At 37.0% G+C, this 17974-nt stretch overlaps 1 protein-coding gene across 1 annotated transcript in view; it reads left to right on the top strand.

The window, feature by feature from the left end:
- Positions 1-17974, top strand: part of NEB (nebulin) — a 236003-nt gene that overhangs the window by 57870 nt on the left and 160159 nt on the right. Inside the window, exons 42-51 of the mRNA XM_031008470.3 lie at positions 1027-1233; positions 4195-4299; positions 5284-5391; positions 6906-7217; positions 7347-7553; positions 7995-8099; positions 9270-9377; positions 12485-12796; positions 12991-13194; positions 17140-17244. Of these exons, the coding sequence (XP_030864330.3) occupies positions 1027-1233; positions 4195-4299; positions 5284-5391; positions 6906-7217; positions 7347-7553; positions 7995-8099; positions 9270-9377; positions 12485-12796; positions 12991-13194; positions 17140-17244 (1773 nt within the window). The remainder of the gene's footprint in view (positions 1-1026; positions 1234-4194; positions 4300-5283; positions 5392-6905; positions 7218-7346; positions 7554-7994; positions 8100-9269; positions 9378-12484; positions 12797-12990; positions 13195-17139; positions 17245-17974) is intronic.

Raw genomic sequence — 17974 nt, 5'->3', positions numbered from 1 at the left:
ACTAAAGTCTTGTTTTCTACTATTGTTGCTGGGAGCATTGTTGGATTCTGAATTCCACAACAGCAAATGGAACTTAATTTCAGAAAGAGTGTATTGAAAGAAATATGTCTAGCAAAGATGGTCAAAAACATAATAGCCTTTTAATAGAGGAATAAAAGGGAAAGTAAGAAATCAGATAACCTGATAGCTCCAGCCCCTCCCTCCCAACCGGGTTTCATTCTACCACTTCTAACTTTGCAATTGCCTGCCTTACTAATGAAATTTTGAGAAGGTGATGACTGAGGCAGCCTTTAGACTAAATATAAGGAAGACAGAGAAAGAATAGAGCCAAGAATTTAGCTAAAGAGTCCATTTGATGGTTGGAGAGGTGAATTAAGTTACAAACCCAAAGCAGACGAAAGCAAGGCTACATTTCTCTTTGGGAATGTGAGGGCTGAGCTATTAATTGTCAGGGAGGTAGTAAGTGCCTGAATGAAAGCAGCCATGGCACAGGTGTAGAGAGAAATGTCAAAGCTGAGGAGGAAAAAATGAAATTTACACAAAGTACCAGGAAAGTTTCTGGCATACCTGAGGGAATTGTAATGGTGGTGGTTGATCAAAGACAGTGAAAGAGAAAAATGGGGTTTCCATAGTCATCTGTTAACCAAGGGGACTTGGGAATTTTTATAAGAAAGGTCAGCATAGTTGCTTTTCTCAAGGAGGTAACAGTCACCTGGGAGATGAATCTATGTGGTATTTCTTAGTACTTTTTCTTTATGAAGGCATTGAGAAAAACAAGTCACAAAGACATTTCTGCTTATTTTTAATTTATCATGCAAGGAAATATAAAAAGGATAAAAGTTTAGGGAAGAAATGGTTGAAGTTCAACATGCTATTGGTTAAATACCAATATTCAAGCAAATATTGAAGTGGAAAAGTTACAGAAAAGTTACAAATGAAGTGGAAGTTACAGAATGTTAAACACACACTTAGGATTCTTGGGAAGTTCCAGTTTCTTCTCATAATTTAATTTTTCCCCTTTTGCAGAATCAGTACAAGGCTGACTATGCTGACTTCATGAAGGGCATTGGATGGCTCCCTCTGGGCTCCCTGGAAGCAGAGAAAAACAAGAAAGCCATGGAGATTATTAGTGAAAAGAAGTACCGCCAGCACCCAGACACTTTGAAGTATTCCACATTGATGGACTCGATGAACATGGTTTTGGCCCAGAATAATGCAAAAATTATGAACGAAGTAAGTCTTTCAATAATGCAGTGTTTCATATGCATCAGAGAGAATCCAGGTATAATTTACATTTAATCCACAGGTTTTGCTAATACAGTTATAGGGCATCACACTTGAGGTTATTTTACCTAGAAAAAGAGTCTTGTGGTTAAAAAAAAAAGAATAGGAATTATTTCTAACTAGTAGTCTTCAAATCTTCAATGAACCATCCTATCTCATTGATATAACCAAATACATAGGGACTTTTTCTTTTACTGCACCTCTTGAAAATGAGTCCTGTTTGTCTAAGGTGAGGTTGAATAGACATTCATGACACTGAATCAGCAGATTTCCTGATGGTAGCTGGTGTTGGAAACCACCTCCCAAACCCCAGCTTGCTTTCTGCTTTGATGGGATCAAAGAAAATTCCAAGATTACATGCCTGTAGCAGCATTTCAAACCAGGACGTTCTCTGGGTAATCTTGAGGGCAATTGTTCTACATCAGTGTTTCCTTGGTTCATGAATTATTCCAGCTTTTAGAAAAGACTTACTCTATTTTTACATTGATTTGCAATAAGAGATCAAGACCAACAAGTACAATCAACCTTGAACATCTGTTTTTGAAGTTAAAAGTAATAAAATAACTGCAGCAGCACTGGTGGATCAAAATGAGAAATGCCTTTGATAACAGAGAAAAAGATGATTTGGATCTAAATGTGAAACAGTTGCAGAAAATAATGGCCATAGTTGTGCTAGAAAGATAGAACTGTATTATGCTAAGCCACAGAGCAAACCCCCTGGAGTCTTCAGAGAATTGAATGATTTGTGGAGATCAACCTCCTTGAAAGGGACCTGCCTCAAAGACAAGGCACAAATTTCTGTGCCTCTTTTAAGATTTAAATCTAAACTACCATGAGGATATCTATTTTTTTCAGTGTTAGTGATTAACATTTCAGGATAATGATGCCAAGAGGAGAATCATAGAACTAGCACGTACTGGCACCAAGAGACATCTTGATGACCATCAAGTTGAATCCTCCCATTGCAGAGTTGAGAAAAGAACAGCCCAGAGAAGCAAAGCACCTCCCACACAGCGGGTCAACAGCAGGGTCTGGACTAGAACAGGGATTCTGATAACTAGTCACCGCTCTTTCCACTAGCATTTCACTGTCCAATACTATTACTACTAGCCACATGTGTTGATTTATATTTACAGAAATCATATTAATAATTCAGTTTCTCATTCACATTAGCTACATTTCAAGTACGCAATCGGCCTATGTGGCTAGGTTCTACCATATTGGATTATGTAGAACATTTCCATCATTGCAGAAAGTTCTGTTGTGTAGTGCTGGTCTAAAACAGAGTTCAGAAAAATGACTGTTTTTGTAAATAAAGTTTTATAGTGACACAACCACAGCTGTTTGTTGGCATGTGGTCTCTGGCTGCTTTCGGACTGCAACAGCAGAGTTGAGTACCTAATGACAGCAATTGTGTAGCCCACAAAGCCTGAAATTTAAGGAATTTCTGTCTATACAGAAAAAGTTTGCCAATCTCTAGTCCAGAAAAAGGTTATTCTTATTTTAACTAAGATGGGCTAAAACAAAGAGATAGCATTTATCATCTATTGCATTTGCAAAAATTAAAAAGCTGTGCTACATGCAGTATCTGTAAGGGAGTTTCTGTTAAAGCAAACTTTTAATGGGCCATTTGTTAATGTTCGTTAAAATTTAAAACTCAGGTATCATTACCCTATAGAAATCCTTATATATGTGTGCAAAGATATACATACATACATACACACAAGAATATGTTTTGCAGTCTAGGGTTTCTGAAAGGAGATGCTAAGATGAAAATTGGAGTACAGAGTATTTTTTAGGGATCCTAGTCTTTGGGAAGAAGGACTAGGCCGGAGGAGAAGTTGAACAGTGATGCTGGCATGACAAAGGCTTGGCCAGTCCCACAGAGGGCTCTCAAGTGTCTCTGTCAGTAGAGACCTGCACTGAACTGAAATGGCTAGATCTTTGTACCCCCACTTCGATGAGTTATTGAATGTAGTTATCTGGGAAGGGCATACTCTTGAGTGAGACAGCTGGTGACTAGAGACTATTTGCCAAAAGTTGGGGAATCCGGTCCTTCCTTGAATGAGTATATTGGTGGCACATCTCCATGTCCACCACAAGGATCATGACATTGCTTGTAGCAGAAAAAGGCTAGAGGCCATAAGTTAAATATTCATCACCAGAGAACTGGTTAAATTAATTAGATTATACCTCCTAATGAAATACTATGTAGCTCTAAAAATGAATGAAGTAAATTATTTTAAGAAGGTTCAAAGATGTTTAACCTATATTATTAAGATAAAAATCAAGATGTAGAACATGACTTCATGTATATTTAAAAAGGACTATATGTCTGTTTTAATTTACAGAGAAAATTTTAGGAGGCAAATGCTACCTCCATGCTGTAAGATAAGGGGAAAAAGCATTTTTACTTTCCATCTTACATCCTCCCTGCTGTATTGTTTGAATAAGCAACTTTTCCATTAAAATTTTTTTGGGCCAGGTGCAGTGGCTCATGCCTGTAATACTAGCACTTTGGAAGGTGAAGGCAGGTGGATTGCTTGAGCTCAGGAGTTTGAAACCAGCCTGGGCAACATGGCAAAAACCCATCTCTACAAAAAATACAAAAATTAGCCAGGCATGGTAGTGCATGCCTGTAGTCCCAGCTACTCAGGAGGCTGAGGTGGGAGGATGGATTGTTTGAGCTTGGGAGGTGGAGGTTGCAGTGAGCCATAATTGCACTACTGCACTCCAGCCTGGGTGACAGCACGAGACTCTGTCTCAAAAATAATAAATTAATTAATTAATTAATTTAAACCTAGCTAATAAAAATACATGAAATATTGATATATATGTACAATGATATGTATGTACTAAGTGAGCTTCTTTTAAGATTTTAAACGCTAATTTACACTGTTTTTTTCCTAGCATCTCTACAAACAAGCATGGGAGGCTGACAAAACCAAAGTCCACATCATGCCTGATATCCCCCAGATTATTTTGGCAAAGGCAAATGCAATTAATATGAGTGATGTAAGTATAGTTCCCCCTGTTGTCATCTTTCTCTCCAGTAGATTTGAACCAGTAAGAACAAATTAATTAATATCTCTCTCAGTTATGAGAGTGAATGTTTAAAAAATAATGGTGGAAATCCACACATGAGACTCTTTCTAATTTTGCTTTGTGGAGTTGGAGTAGGACTGTCGATGGGGTTGGGCCAAGCAGTTAAGAATTTGAACGGTGATTGGATTTTGTTCTAGGGGGGCACTCCTTATTAAATTGAGAGATTTGGTAGAAAGAAACAGGCTCCGGGGCCAGGAGAAGAGAAAAAGGAAATGAGAGTCCTAGAATTTCGTTCTTAGAGAGCCCTTCCATCAAGCCTTTGAGATGGTTCTAAAGAAGGGGTTAAATGGAAAGGGAAGAAGAACATTTTGAAGAATCTGGGGCAAACCCCAAAACAAAGAATGTGCAACACTTGTTAGAAAATGTGTTGATATTTTATTTCATTTCCTTTTTCATCCTAATCATAGTTGCTAGGAAATCCTCTAATCCTATTTTTTTCATTTCTTTGTTTGAATTCCACAGAGATTTGGAATAGCTGATCTTTTTTTTTTAATTGTAGATTCCACATTATTATACAAATAAAAGTGCTGATTATAAAACAGTGACATTTTCTTTTGATGTAAGAATAAGGCTGTTTTGTAGTCTTCCTTTAACTCTTATTTGCATCAATAAGAATCTCTGGGACTTTCACATTTTTAAAAATATACTTACAACCTAATAGAGACCAGTAACTTTTACTTTTTCTGGTAGTTTCTTGAAAATATGTTTAAGTTTGTTATAGATTGTTTTTCAAACACAGTTATGTTACTTGTAAGAACATTCAGCCACTGAAGCACCAATGAAGCATTCTGCTCAAAAACAAAAAAAAGACGCCACAGTGGTAGTTTACTCTTCTAAAATAAATCCAGGCTTTCATATTTAGAAGAAAACTCTTCCCTTTGCCTCTCTTTACAGAAACTCTACAAACATTCCTTGGAAGAGTCTAAAAAGAAAGGCTATGATCTCAGACCTGATGCAATTCCTATCAAAGCTGCCAAGGCTTCCAGAGATATTGCAAGTGACGTAAGTCCAAAGGAAAGCAGTCACCTGGCTGGGGGTTTCTAAGGAACCAAAATAATAAGGGCTGAGTTCTGGAAACACTGAGTGGACACAATATGAAAAACAGTGGGTCTCAATCTCTGTGAATGCTTCTTAACCTTGCTTTTGTGTTTTCTCTGATATTTCTGAAAAAACACCAAGCTAACCACATGGTGACCCTCATAGATGTCAGCTCCCTGACTCATGAGATCTAGATAAACTTACTTTGAATCTGTCACCAAGGCTATGGCTTATAGAAATTCAAAGCCCTTCACTAAGCTTTCTTGGTGAAAGTCTTGTGTTGTTCTTGCCTCCTGCTTCTTCGGATCTGATTTTCTAACAGGAAGTCTCATGTATGCAAGGGTGCTGATCATTTGGGCTCATGATAGTTGATGAGTAAATAATAAGGAAACCAGTTGTTAAACCATCGGTGGCTTGATATCAGCTGTGATGGGCATATTTACACCACAGAAATTGGCAAACACTACAAAGTGAGGCTTTCCCTGCGCTGCCCGGCAAAAAAGCAGGTGTACCAACACATCACTGTCATGACATGCCACCTATATGAAACTCAATTCTTTCATTTGGTTGTTTCCACAAGAAATCCACTCACAGGGAGCATTTAATGACTTGGAGGTCCTGGGAGGAGCATATTTCAAAACAATCTTTCCTTGGTCACCCATCAGTTTTACTTTCTTTCCTCTTCATCTCTGTTCTTCATCTTCCCTACCTATCCAGCCCATCCCATTCTCTCTTATTATCCTGAGAACTCCAAATTCTTCTCCCCTCTATTACGCTGGAGTAATTTGGCTCTACCAGCTTCTACCCCCAACTTGCACACGCAACCCCAAAAGGAGATAGGCAGAAAAAGAAGCTCTCCATGGATCAAGATCTCCCCTCTGTAGAAGAAAGTTGGGATGATAAATAGTACAATTTCTTCCCCATTATAGCAGTTTAGAGAGTCTTAAAGGAAAAGGAGCTCCACGAATATAAAGCTATTCTAAAATTACTCTGTGTGTCTCATAATTGAAACTTTTCTCATCAGTAAATGACTGACAGAATAATTTCTCAGGGCAGCATTAAGAGAAATGTTCTGTTTTTTTGCCTTTTTTTTTTTTCATTTTCTGTGTTCTTTTTACCTACTAAAGGCCTCTTTAGCACTAACAGCAAAGTACATGCATAAGTCAGTGTGATGCATCATCACAAAATCTGGGTTCTAATCCTCAGTGGCCTCAGCAGGTTGCTCAGCTCTCTGGGTCTCAGCTTATTCATCTATAAAATGAGGAGAGTAATAAGAACTTTGCTATCTACCTCACGAGGGAGAGTTGTATTCAGTTACATCAATAAATATGAAAAATTAGTTTGTGAACTATAGAGCTCTATACAATATAATTTTTAATTATATTTTATAATTATACAAAAATAATATAGCATATTGACACTAGACCGTTTTTAGTCAAAGGAATTGCTCCGTGTAAAAACTCATATTTTCTTCACAGTATAAATACAAGTACAATTATGAAAAAGGGAAGGGGAAAATGGTTGGTTTCCGCAGTCTCGAGGATGATCCCAAATTAGTCCATTCCATGCAAGTGGCTAAGATGCAATCTGATCGGGAGTACAAGAAAAACTATGAGAACACAAAGACCAGCTACCACACCCCTGCCGACATGCTCAGTGTCACGGCTGCCAAGGATGCCCAAGCCAACATCACCAACACTAACTACAAGCACCTGATTCACAAGTACATCCTCCTTCCAGATGCAATGAACATAGAGCTGACCAGGAATATGAATCGCATACAGAGTGATGTAAGGCTTTCTTCTACTGGGGTGATGGTTGGAATCCTAGCATGGGAAGGGAGATCACAGTCTGTTTACATGCCATCGTTTGTGTCTAAATGGATAAGATAAAGTAGAATTTGCTTATCTTCTTTATAGAATGAATATAAGCAAGATTACAATGAATGGTACAAAGGGCTTGGCTGGAGTCCAGCAGGTTCTCTGGAAGTGGAGAAGGCCAAGAAAGCAACTGAATATGCCAGTGATCAGAAATACCGCCAGCACCCGAGCAACTTCCAGTTTAAGAAGCTGACTGATTCCATGGACATGGTGCTTGCCAAGCAGAATGCACATACCATGAACAAGGTACAGAGAACAGTGGCCGTCCACACAGCTCCCACGTGAGGAAAGGCTAGCAGGCTCTGGTTCTTGTTTGGAGAAATCTAATTAAGGTCCATCATTCCTAGGCTGTGGCAAACCATTCCAGATCATTCCCCTACACCATCTTCTTCTGCCCATCTCTTATTTTTTTTCTTCTCTTGACCTTCTAGTTGGGTTAGAAATTATTTATGTTTTTAATTATTATATCTTCAATACTTTCAATCCATTGTAGAAAATAGAAAATACTTAAAAGATTTTTTTTTAAATCTGAGTTTGTTTTTAGGGTCTTTTCTGAATTATATGCTACTTAGTTATTACTTACTACATCAAATTGAGTGCATTCAAGTACTAATATATAAATACATATTTTTCTTTCCTGCTTGTCCCAGTTATTCAAATTTCATGTCTTTTTTTCCCACTTCCTAGCATTTATACACCATTGATTGGAATAAAGATAAGACCAAGATTCATGTGATGCCTGATACACCAGATATTTTACAAGCCAAGCAGAATCAAACACTGTATAGTCAGGTAAAGTTATATAAAAATTAATTTTAAGTTTTGTATTGAAACTTATGAACTTATAAAATAAAGTAACAGTAAATACTGATATAAATGTTGAAGCAATGGAAGTTTGGAAATAACACACTGATTAGCTCAGGATGTTGCAAAATAGAGTGCTTAAGAGCAAAGGCTTCAGCTACAACTGTATGCTTTGTGGAGCAGGTTCTGTGTCTGTTTATCTCTGTGTTCATTGTGCTTGATACCAAGCAGGAAATCAATAGATAATTGTTGAAAAAAAATTGCATCAAACAGCCAGGTGTGATGACATGCACCTGTAGTCCCAGCTACTCAGGAAGCTGAGGCAGGAGGATCCCTTGAGCTCTGAAGTTTGAATCCAGTTTGGGCAACATTGGGAGACCCTGTCTCTAATAAATAAATACATAAATAAAGTAAAAATTGCGTCAAACAGACTTGGTATGAGTTTTGGCTTTGCCATTTTTGAGATGTATAATACTGGGTAACTCAATTGCCTATCTAAATCTCACTTTCCTCATCCCTAAAATTGGGACCATAAAAGTGCCTATGACATTGGATTGCCATGAGGACTAAATGGGAAATTCTGTATAAGATCCTCAATACAGTGCCTGGCCCATGGAAAGTACTGGATAACTATGAGCTATTTTTGTTGTTACCCAGTTTTAACACACATACATCCATTCAATCAGTAAAGTCAACTCAGAAAGATTGCAACTAAATTACTGCAATTTATAAAAGGCATTTCATCATTTATTGCTTTTATCACTTAGCTAATTAAAATGTTGTGACCTGTTTTTCTTTTTATTGGCAATTATCTTAATATCTATCTTCAAAATAGTAAGCCCAGGCGGTATTAAACAGCAGTGAGAAAGATACGTGATATGCCTGATATGACCGTATTGTTTCTGAACAGCAGAAGCTATGATAAAATATACCACCAGGATTCTCACAGCCAAAATAGATTAAAGCCAGGTCATATGATGCTGAGTCAGTGCTTTTTCCCCTCCTTTAAACAGCTTGATTTATTTTTATCCATATCTTTAAAGATAGGGTAGATGATGTTCGATCTGATATTCACTCTGTAGGTAAACTTTTCCCTAATAATCTATTGGTATTCTTTATATAGACAGAATAATGCTGAAGAATATCTTTAATTTTCAGAAACTCTATAAACTTGGATGGGAAGAAGCTTTGAAGAAAGGCTATGATCTCCCAGTTGATGCAATTTCTGTACAGCTAGCTAAAGCTTCAAGAGACATTGCTAGTGATGTGAGTACTAGTTTGAGTTCTATAAGGATATATTTTTATCTGAATCAGGTGACTTAATGTCGGTAACTATTTTTATGGATAGTCTTTACCTTTCAAAATATAATGCTTCCTTCATTTTCTCCTACCCTCTTCATTTATCCGGAGTTCACTCTTCTTTTTCACTGTTCATATGTCAAAAGGGCTTTCTGAATAGAGGTTGGGCCAGACGACCTCTAAGATCCATTAGAGTAAGATGCTTTACTTGGAGATGTTACAAAGGACCCAAGATTGCAAGTTTTCCCTACTTTGCCTGAAAATATAATAATTTTACTGCTTTCTACTTGTCTATTTTAGACAAATTCAAAGTGCCAGATGATAAATCAACCTCAACAAACTGATGCTGATAGATTTTATATGCACATATTTTAAAATAGGCTGTCAGTTATTTCAGTTTAGCCCATTTTGCACTTATATAATTGTAATAAATTACCTTGGGACATAAAAAATCCAAGAAGGTCCAGAAATTTAGGTTTAAGTTCCCAAGGGCTTACTTAACTCTTCTTTCTGAAAATCCAATCTAAAGTTCATAGATTCACTCTCCCAAAGGTAGATTCCAGTTATGATTAGAAACGGTAGCAAATCTGGTGAAAAACTAGGTATTGTCTCTATTTAGGTATTGTCTCTATTGGTTAATTTCTTACAAGTATTTTACTTAGATATTCTGCATATTGCTAGCATATCATTTTGTTAATCCCAAAACTTAACCACAAAAATTCAGAAGGTCTTGGTTATAGTGAATAAATTACCAGGATTTCATAGGGAAGCAGGACCTCTTAATCAAAATCTTTGAAAGAAAACAGGGATTTGGTTAATAGGCAGATTGAAGTGCAGAGTGCAGGAAAGGAGTGCCTAAAAATGGAATCTGACAATAAATTCTAAGAATATAGGGGAAGATTTTATTTAATTCACTTAATTTCTGGCACTCCAGAAATGTTGGAAAATTAATATGATGATATATTATTACCCACTTTCCAGCTTGCAGGTCAATCCCTTATTAAAATAAATCAATGAGGTGATAAGCCTAAAGCAATGATGATGTGTAAACTCATTTTCATTTAGTGCTATGTGCTAAAGATAGTTTAGCAATTGAAGAAATAACATCAATAATTTCCTAACAACATTTGATAGTACCTCATTTCTTTTTGTGTGAACCCATTAATTCGAACCTTTTGAAATCTTACTCTCAAATGAACTATAAGTGAACTTTCCCACTATTATAGAGATGTATTTCCCTCAATTTCAAATGTCCTTGTATTTGTAAATTTTCAGAAAATTAAAACAATTTTATAAGTATTTAATGAGTTAGAATCATAGAATTTAGAGTCGGAAGATAACATAAAGGACATTTAATCTAATCTCCCACTCAGCATCCTACCTTCTCTCCATCTCCAAAATTCTGTAGATACTTAAAAATATAAGAATTTTGGAGGCTGGGTGCAGTGGCCCCATCCCATAATCTCAGCACTTTGGGAGGCCAAGGCAGTCAGATGATTTGAAGCCAGGAGTTCAAGACCAGCCTGGGCAACATAGTGAGACTCTTTCTTTACAAAAAATAAAAAATTAGCTGGGCATGGTGGTGTGTGCCTGGAGTCTCAGCTACTTGGGAGGCTGAGGTGGGAGGATCACTTGAGCTCGGAAGGCTGAGGCTTTAGTGAGCCATGATCACACCACTGCACTCCAGCCTGGGCAACAGAGCCAGACGGTATCTCAAAAATAAAAAAAATTCCTTAAAGGAATTTTGGAGTCCTTCAGGGCAGGTCATTTCTTTGTTAGATCATTTCTAATTGCCATTATATACCTTCTTATTTTTGCCTAAATATTTTACCAATGAGCTCTAGATCTCTGTTCTATGACACCACAAAGCAGCCTATTTCCACTTCCACTTGATAGCTCTTCAAACATTTTCATATTTGCCCTCCTGTGTTTTCAGTTTTATAAATTCTTCAATCTTCTGATCATTCTATTTGTAATTTGTGCTATTTTTTCAAAACTCTTGTCAAAATAGAATCCCTCAAAATTTAGTGTTGTTTTCTTGATACAGAAGGTCAGGTCAGAAAGCTTATTTGTGCCCCATACAAAATCTATGGCACTGCTTTTTAAAAAGCAATTTTGTCAGATTGCTTATGTTGAAGTTAAAGTCCACTTAAACTCCTGAATATTTTATATATGTAATAATGAAGCTGGGTATCATGTAACGTATAACATGTGTTCAGCACCTAACATCAAGTAAATGCTGTTAGTATACTCATTATTATCACTGTTGTTATTGTCATCTAGTACTAATGTGATTTTTCTCAATTGAATCTAAATACCAAATTTTACTTTTACTGTCTTAAATTTATGTAATCATTTTGACCCATTTGGCAGTATGTTGAGCTCCTGTGGAATTTTCTTCCTAATCTAACATATTTAGTTATTTTTAGCCATCTGCACATGCAAGATATAGATCCCAAACAGGACAAGGTTGTATGACATAACCACATGGCAAACCACAAAAAGATCCTGCTATTTAGTGGATTAGTCTGCACTGTTAGGCGTATTTACTTAGTCATGTATCTTCCTGATTTTTCTGCCATTTAGCCCATAAGGATTATCATTTCCATAAGAATATCACAAGAGCTGTATTAAATACAACCCCAAAGTCAGAATATACAATATCTAGCACAACCAAACATATATTTCTGCATCTAGTTAGAATTAATTTCTTATCATAACCTCTCTTGATACTCAATTACATTAGATTTCTTCAGAAGCTTCCATGTAAACAAGGCTTAGTTTAAGTAAGTAAACATTCCATACTAAGTTAGCACAGACAACCCTTCTCTCATTTCAGTTTTGGAAAACAAACATGAAAACAAGGCAAACTGAAGCTGGATGAGGTGGCGTGTACCTGTAAATCCCAGCTACTAGGGAGGCTGAAGCTAGAAGAGTAGGCCTGGGAGTTCAAGACCAGCCTGGGAAACATAGACCCCTGTCTCAAAAAAAAGAAAGAAAGAAAAGAAAAAAAAGCAAGTTGAGCTTAACTTGGCCTTTGTGTACTAAAAGAGCTGTGTTTTCTCTGATTTCAGTATAAATACAAACAAGGCTACCGAAAGCAACTTGGCCACCATGTTGGATTCCGGAGTCTGCGAGATGACCCAAAACTTGTGTTGTCCATGAATGTAGCCAAAATGCAGAGTGAAAGAGAATACAAGAAGGACTTTGAGAAGTGGAAAACTAAGTTCTCCAGCCCAGTGGACATGTTGGGAGTGGTACTGGCCAAGAAGTGTCAGGAGTTGGTTAGTGACGTGGACTACAAGAACTACCTGCATCAGTGGACATGTCTGCCTGATCAGAACGATGTTGTGCAAGCTAAGAAAGTTTATGAACTGCAAAGTGAGGTCAGTTTCTATTAAATCCAATAGTTTATATATTAATTCATATTTTATATGAGTAGCTATTTAGTCAAAGAGAAGCAGAAATTAGGAATTATTATTGAAAATCTAAAATGCATCTGTTTGTAATGCATAGAATCACTTGAATCAAGGGTCCAGGTGGGAATGGGATTTTGATGGCTTGCTCTGTCTTTTCACAGAATCTATATAAATCTGACCTTGAGTGGCTGAGAGGCATAGGATGGAGTCCCTTGGGTTCTTTAGAGGCAGAAAAGAACAAGCGGGCTTCGGAAATCATCAGTGAGAAGAAATATCGTCAGCCTCCAGACAGAAACAAGTTCACCAGCATTCCTGATGCCATGGATATAGTTCTGGCAAAGACAAATGCCAAAAATAGGAGTGATGTGAGTAGCACTCTGGAAATAAATAGATTATAGTGCCTGCTACCTAGTGTTTGCTCAATAGCACTTGCTTAATAAATGAGTAGAACCACAAAGCATTGCCTCATACATCACCACATAAAATTTTATATTGGATCATTTTATTTGAATTAGCAACTATCCTACACTGAATCATGTAAAAATGGGTCAGTGTCAGTTTTTGTCACCCAAAGCTTATTTATTATTTAACCAAAATATAATGGGAAAACGTTCGAACAAACTGTTTTTCTTTGAAACTTGAGTGCATGAAACACCCAGATGTTTTTTGTTGGGGTAGAGTATATGAGGGGGAAAGATTCTGAGTACCTTACACAGGCACAATGGATGTGTTATAAAGAGTGTATTTCCTGACAAATGATTATAATGCTTTTAGTTTAGCTGAATCAGGATAAATGGATAATTCTGTCACTGTAAATAAGTATCTATTCCATCTTCAACTTACTTTCTTCACCAGCTCTGACACCAGTATCTAGCACATAATAGGTACTCAATAAATATTCATTGAAAAAATACATAAAAGATAGCAGGGTGGAGTAATTATATGCAAAGAAGGGAAAGATTACTCAACACTGCTCAGCTAAAAGCCTAACTTTGAACATTACAGAATACTGAAGTATGTGCCCTGAAATCTGTAATTGGTAAGAAGATTTAAACAGATATATAATAACCATCTGTTATTAGGAGGATCTAAATATATATACTGTAGGTCTTAGGAGGATCTGAATATATATACTATATGTAATATGCTATACACTTTACATATATCATATATCAGAAGTTTTATATAATATATAAGCCCATAATCAGCTTAGAATGAGCATTGATAAACTGTAGTTCCTCTTTTCCTAACTAACCCCTCACACACTTTTTATAATGTTGATTTCCAGAATGTATAGTAAATGCTGACCTGTCAGCTTCATTATGAATGTTTAAGCATTTACTTATTCTTTTACTATTTTTATGATGACAGAATCCAACAAAATGAGAAAACAACAAATTTGTACAAAATGTTTCCCCCTTGTTGGAATCCAAGTTTCTTTTCTTTCCACGAAACAGGAGATAAAAAGATCTGAACTTAATAAGGTGACCAAATGAGAACCCCTAGATCATTAAGTTTATCGATATACACGTTCTGGGGCAGGACTCCCCAGCAGTGTGCTCTAGTTTGGGGAATGCTGAAACATGGAGCTCTCAGGCCTCAGGACTGCCACACAAAACCCGGGCCAGCTGGGGTCCTTGAGCTTGCAGTCTCTCCTTCTGAATCAACTGATACACCTATCCCAATGTAAATAATAATAGCATTTTCTCTGCATTCCATGGGGTGAAAGTGGCACATGCCATTGAAGAAATAATCTAACTTAGTGACTTTCAACCAGAAGCAATTTTGTCCCACAGGAACATTTAGCAACATCTAGAAATATTTTTGGTTTTTACAACTGGGGAGTGGCATGCTACTGGCATCTAGTGGGTAGAAGCCAGGGATGCTGCTAAGCACCCCACAATGCACGGGGCAGCCCCCACAACAAAGAACCATCCATACACAATATCAGTGGTTAGCAGGTAGAGAAACTCTGCTGTTTGCTTGGTGGGTACAATGTGTGTTGCTCCAGTGATGGATGCACTGAAGGCCCTGACTTCATCACAATGCAATTGCACTTGTGCCCCCATGAATATATGGAAATAAAAAAATTTTTTAAAGAGAAACTCTGGTGTTACTAAATCCAAAAGGGTAGTGCAGAACTGGGATACACACATATAGAAATTAACAAGCCTTGCTTTGTTTTGGTGCTGAGGGTCTTAATTGGCTTCTCTGGGTTATATGCACCATAGCAAACATGTGCAGGAAAAAGAAAAGTGCCAGACACACACATCTCATGCTGCACACCTCAAAGGGAAATGGACAAGTTTAAGGAATCAATGAGACAAAAAAATTTTTAATTGAAATAATTTCAGGCTCTCAGAAAAGTTGAAAAAATAGTACATGTAATTCACATGTGTGTATGTGTGTGTGCATACATAGACCCAGACTCCCCAAATGTTAAAATTTTACCACATTTGCTTTCTCTTTTTGTCTCTTTTTCTCCCTTTCTTTCTCTCAGATCTATATCTATATATCTATATGAGAAATTAAATTGCTTCATGATGCCTAAATATTCTGTCTGTATTTCCCAAGAATAAGAACATACTCACATAATCACATTGTGATGATTAAAATCACAAAATTAATTTCCACTGGTCTGCTAGTCTACAGAATTTATTCAATTTTATCACTAATATCCTTTATAAGAAAAGAAAATATTTTCTCTGGCTCAGGATTTAATCCAAGACCACAGGTTGCATTACTTGCTATGTCTTTAGTCTCCTTTACTCTGGACTAGTTCCTCACTGTTTCTTTGCCTTCCAAGTTTTTGACATTTGTAAAGAACATAGGTCAGTTATTTTGTAGAATCTCCCTCCATTTGGGTTTTCTGGTGGGTTCCTGTGATAGACTCAGATTATCTTTTCAGCAGGAGATCACACATTGTGTCCTCCTCAGTACCTCATATCAGGAGGCACAGGATATCAATTTGTTCTATTACTAATAACTTAAACACTTGGTTAAAGTGATGGTGCCAGGTTGCTGTACTGTCGAGTAACCATTTTATTCTTTGTAATTGATAAGTAATCTGGCAGGGAGATATTCTGCCCTGTGTAAATATTCTGTTTTTAATCAAATTTTCCTAGTTTTAGCCGGGCACGATGGCTCACACCTGTAATCCCAGCACTTTGGGAGGCCGAGGCAGGTGGATCACCTGCGATCAGGAGTTCAAGACCAGCCTGGCCAACATGGTGAAACCCCATCTCTACTAAAAATACAAAAATTAGCTGGGCATGTGGTGGGTGCCTGTAATCCCAGCTACTTGGGAAGCTGAGGCAGGAGAATTGCTTGAACCTGGGAGGTGGAGATTACAGTGAGCTAAGACTGCGCCATTGCACTCCAGCATGGGCAACAAGAGTGAAACTCCATCTCAAAAAAAAAAAAAAAAAATTATTAGTTTTAGTAAGTCTGTGAAACTTTTGTTTGGATCCCCTTGTCTTCTGTTGAAGAGACATAAGGATGGCTCTGGGACATCCAAGATATTTTGATAAATTCCCCCCCAAAAAATCCTTTTGGGAATCCTAATCCTTCACAATGATTATGAGGTATAACTATAAATACTAAGCCACATAGAAGCTGGACACAGTGGCTCACACCTGTAATCCCAGCGCTTTGGGAGGCTGAGGTGGGGAGTTCAAGGCCAGCCTGGACAACGTAGCGAAACCCTGTTTCTACTAAAAATACAAAAATTAGCCGGGTATGGTGGCACATGCCTGTAATCCTAGCTACTCAGGTGGCTGAGGCACCAGAATCACTTGAACTCAGGAGGCAGAGGTTGCAGTGAGCCATGATTGCGCCATTGCACTCCAGCCTGGGCAGCAGTGTAAGACTCTGTGTCAAAATAATGATAGTAATAACAACAAGCCACATAGGAAATAAAACTTCCTGATTTCTAGGCATACTTTGAATAAGACATCTTTTGAAAAGGCAAGGGCTGCCTCTAAATTAAACACTGAGGGACACAACCCAAAAGATGGAGAAGCCTGTTTCATTTGATAATATTGGCAAGGCATGTAATTACCTAGATTGATTTCTTGTAGGCAGGATTATCTGTAACTTTGAAAATGTGACCCATAATCTCTGTTTTGAAAGGCAGTTATGTCCCAGATAAGTCAAGAAATATTGCATCTATTTTCTGCTTATGTTGTCTGCTTATTATATCAATTCTGTATAATGTTTAATTCAGATAAATTCAGCAATTCTGTTTGAAGCCAACTGTATCATTCACTAATCTAACAACACCACTGAAAAATTATTATTTCTTATTTTAGAGACTTTATAGAGAAGCTTGGGACAAAGACAAGACTCAGATCCACATCATGCCTGATACACCTGACATTGTTCTGGCTAAAGCAAACTTAATCAACACAAGTGATGTAAGTTTTCAAATTCAGCATGTGTTTTCAGAAAGCTCATTTTAATTGTTTCTAAATCAGTGAAATTGTCTAGAAGTTCTCTGAATCCCTGAATTATTTTAATTAATTAACTACATATGACTTAGATTCCTTATTTAGTGGCTTTTAGATTGAATATCGAAATGTTAGTACTCACTATGTCAGGCAGAATGGGGAGTCTGTATTCTCTGTTCCTTGCAGTCCGTTGTTATACATATCATCATAAGGTGGCTTATATTGCTCTTCCCAGTGTGGACAGGCACTCTTTGCAGGCAGAGACAATTCTTATTGAATCTACAGTGCTTATCTAGAATCGTGCCTGACACATAGTAGACACTCAGTGAAATTTTGGATCAGTGAGCATACAAAACCCATGCAGGAGAATTTTATTTTTATTGTCATTATCATTGCAGCATAATCTCCTGAAATGTATACATCTGAAAATTAACTATTTTAAAAACAAATTCTAAATTCTAATAGAATGACTTTAACATTAAAGAATGTATTAAAGTAGTGCCACGAAGGACTGACAGATAAACACAAGTCCAAGATCAATAGGCACTTTAAATAATCTGGTTTCTGGATAAAAGTACATTTAAATCATATTCTCAATTTTTAAATTATGTTACAGATCTGAAAAAACAAATTCTTTCACTTAAGCTTTTAAAATTCATTATTTAAACTTTCTTCAAAACATAAGTTTTAGAAATTA

Source organism: Gorilla gorilla, chromosome 11 (assembly GCF_029281585.2).
Source record: "Gorilla gorilla gorilla isolate KB3781 chromosome 11, NHGRI_mGorGor1-v2.1_pri, whole genome shotgun sequence".
Classification (NCBI taxonomy): domain Eukaryota; kingdom Metazoa; phylum Chordata; class Mammalia; order Primates; family Hominidae; genus Gorilla; species Gorilla gorilla.
Note: the sequence above shows the minus strand (reverse complement) of the source record. Positions and strands in the feature narration are given on the sequence as shown.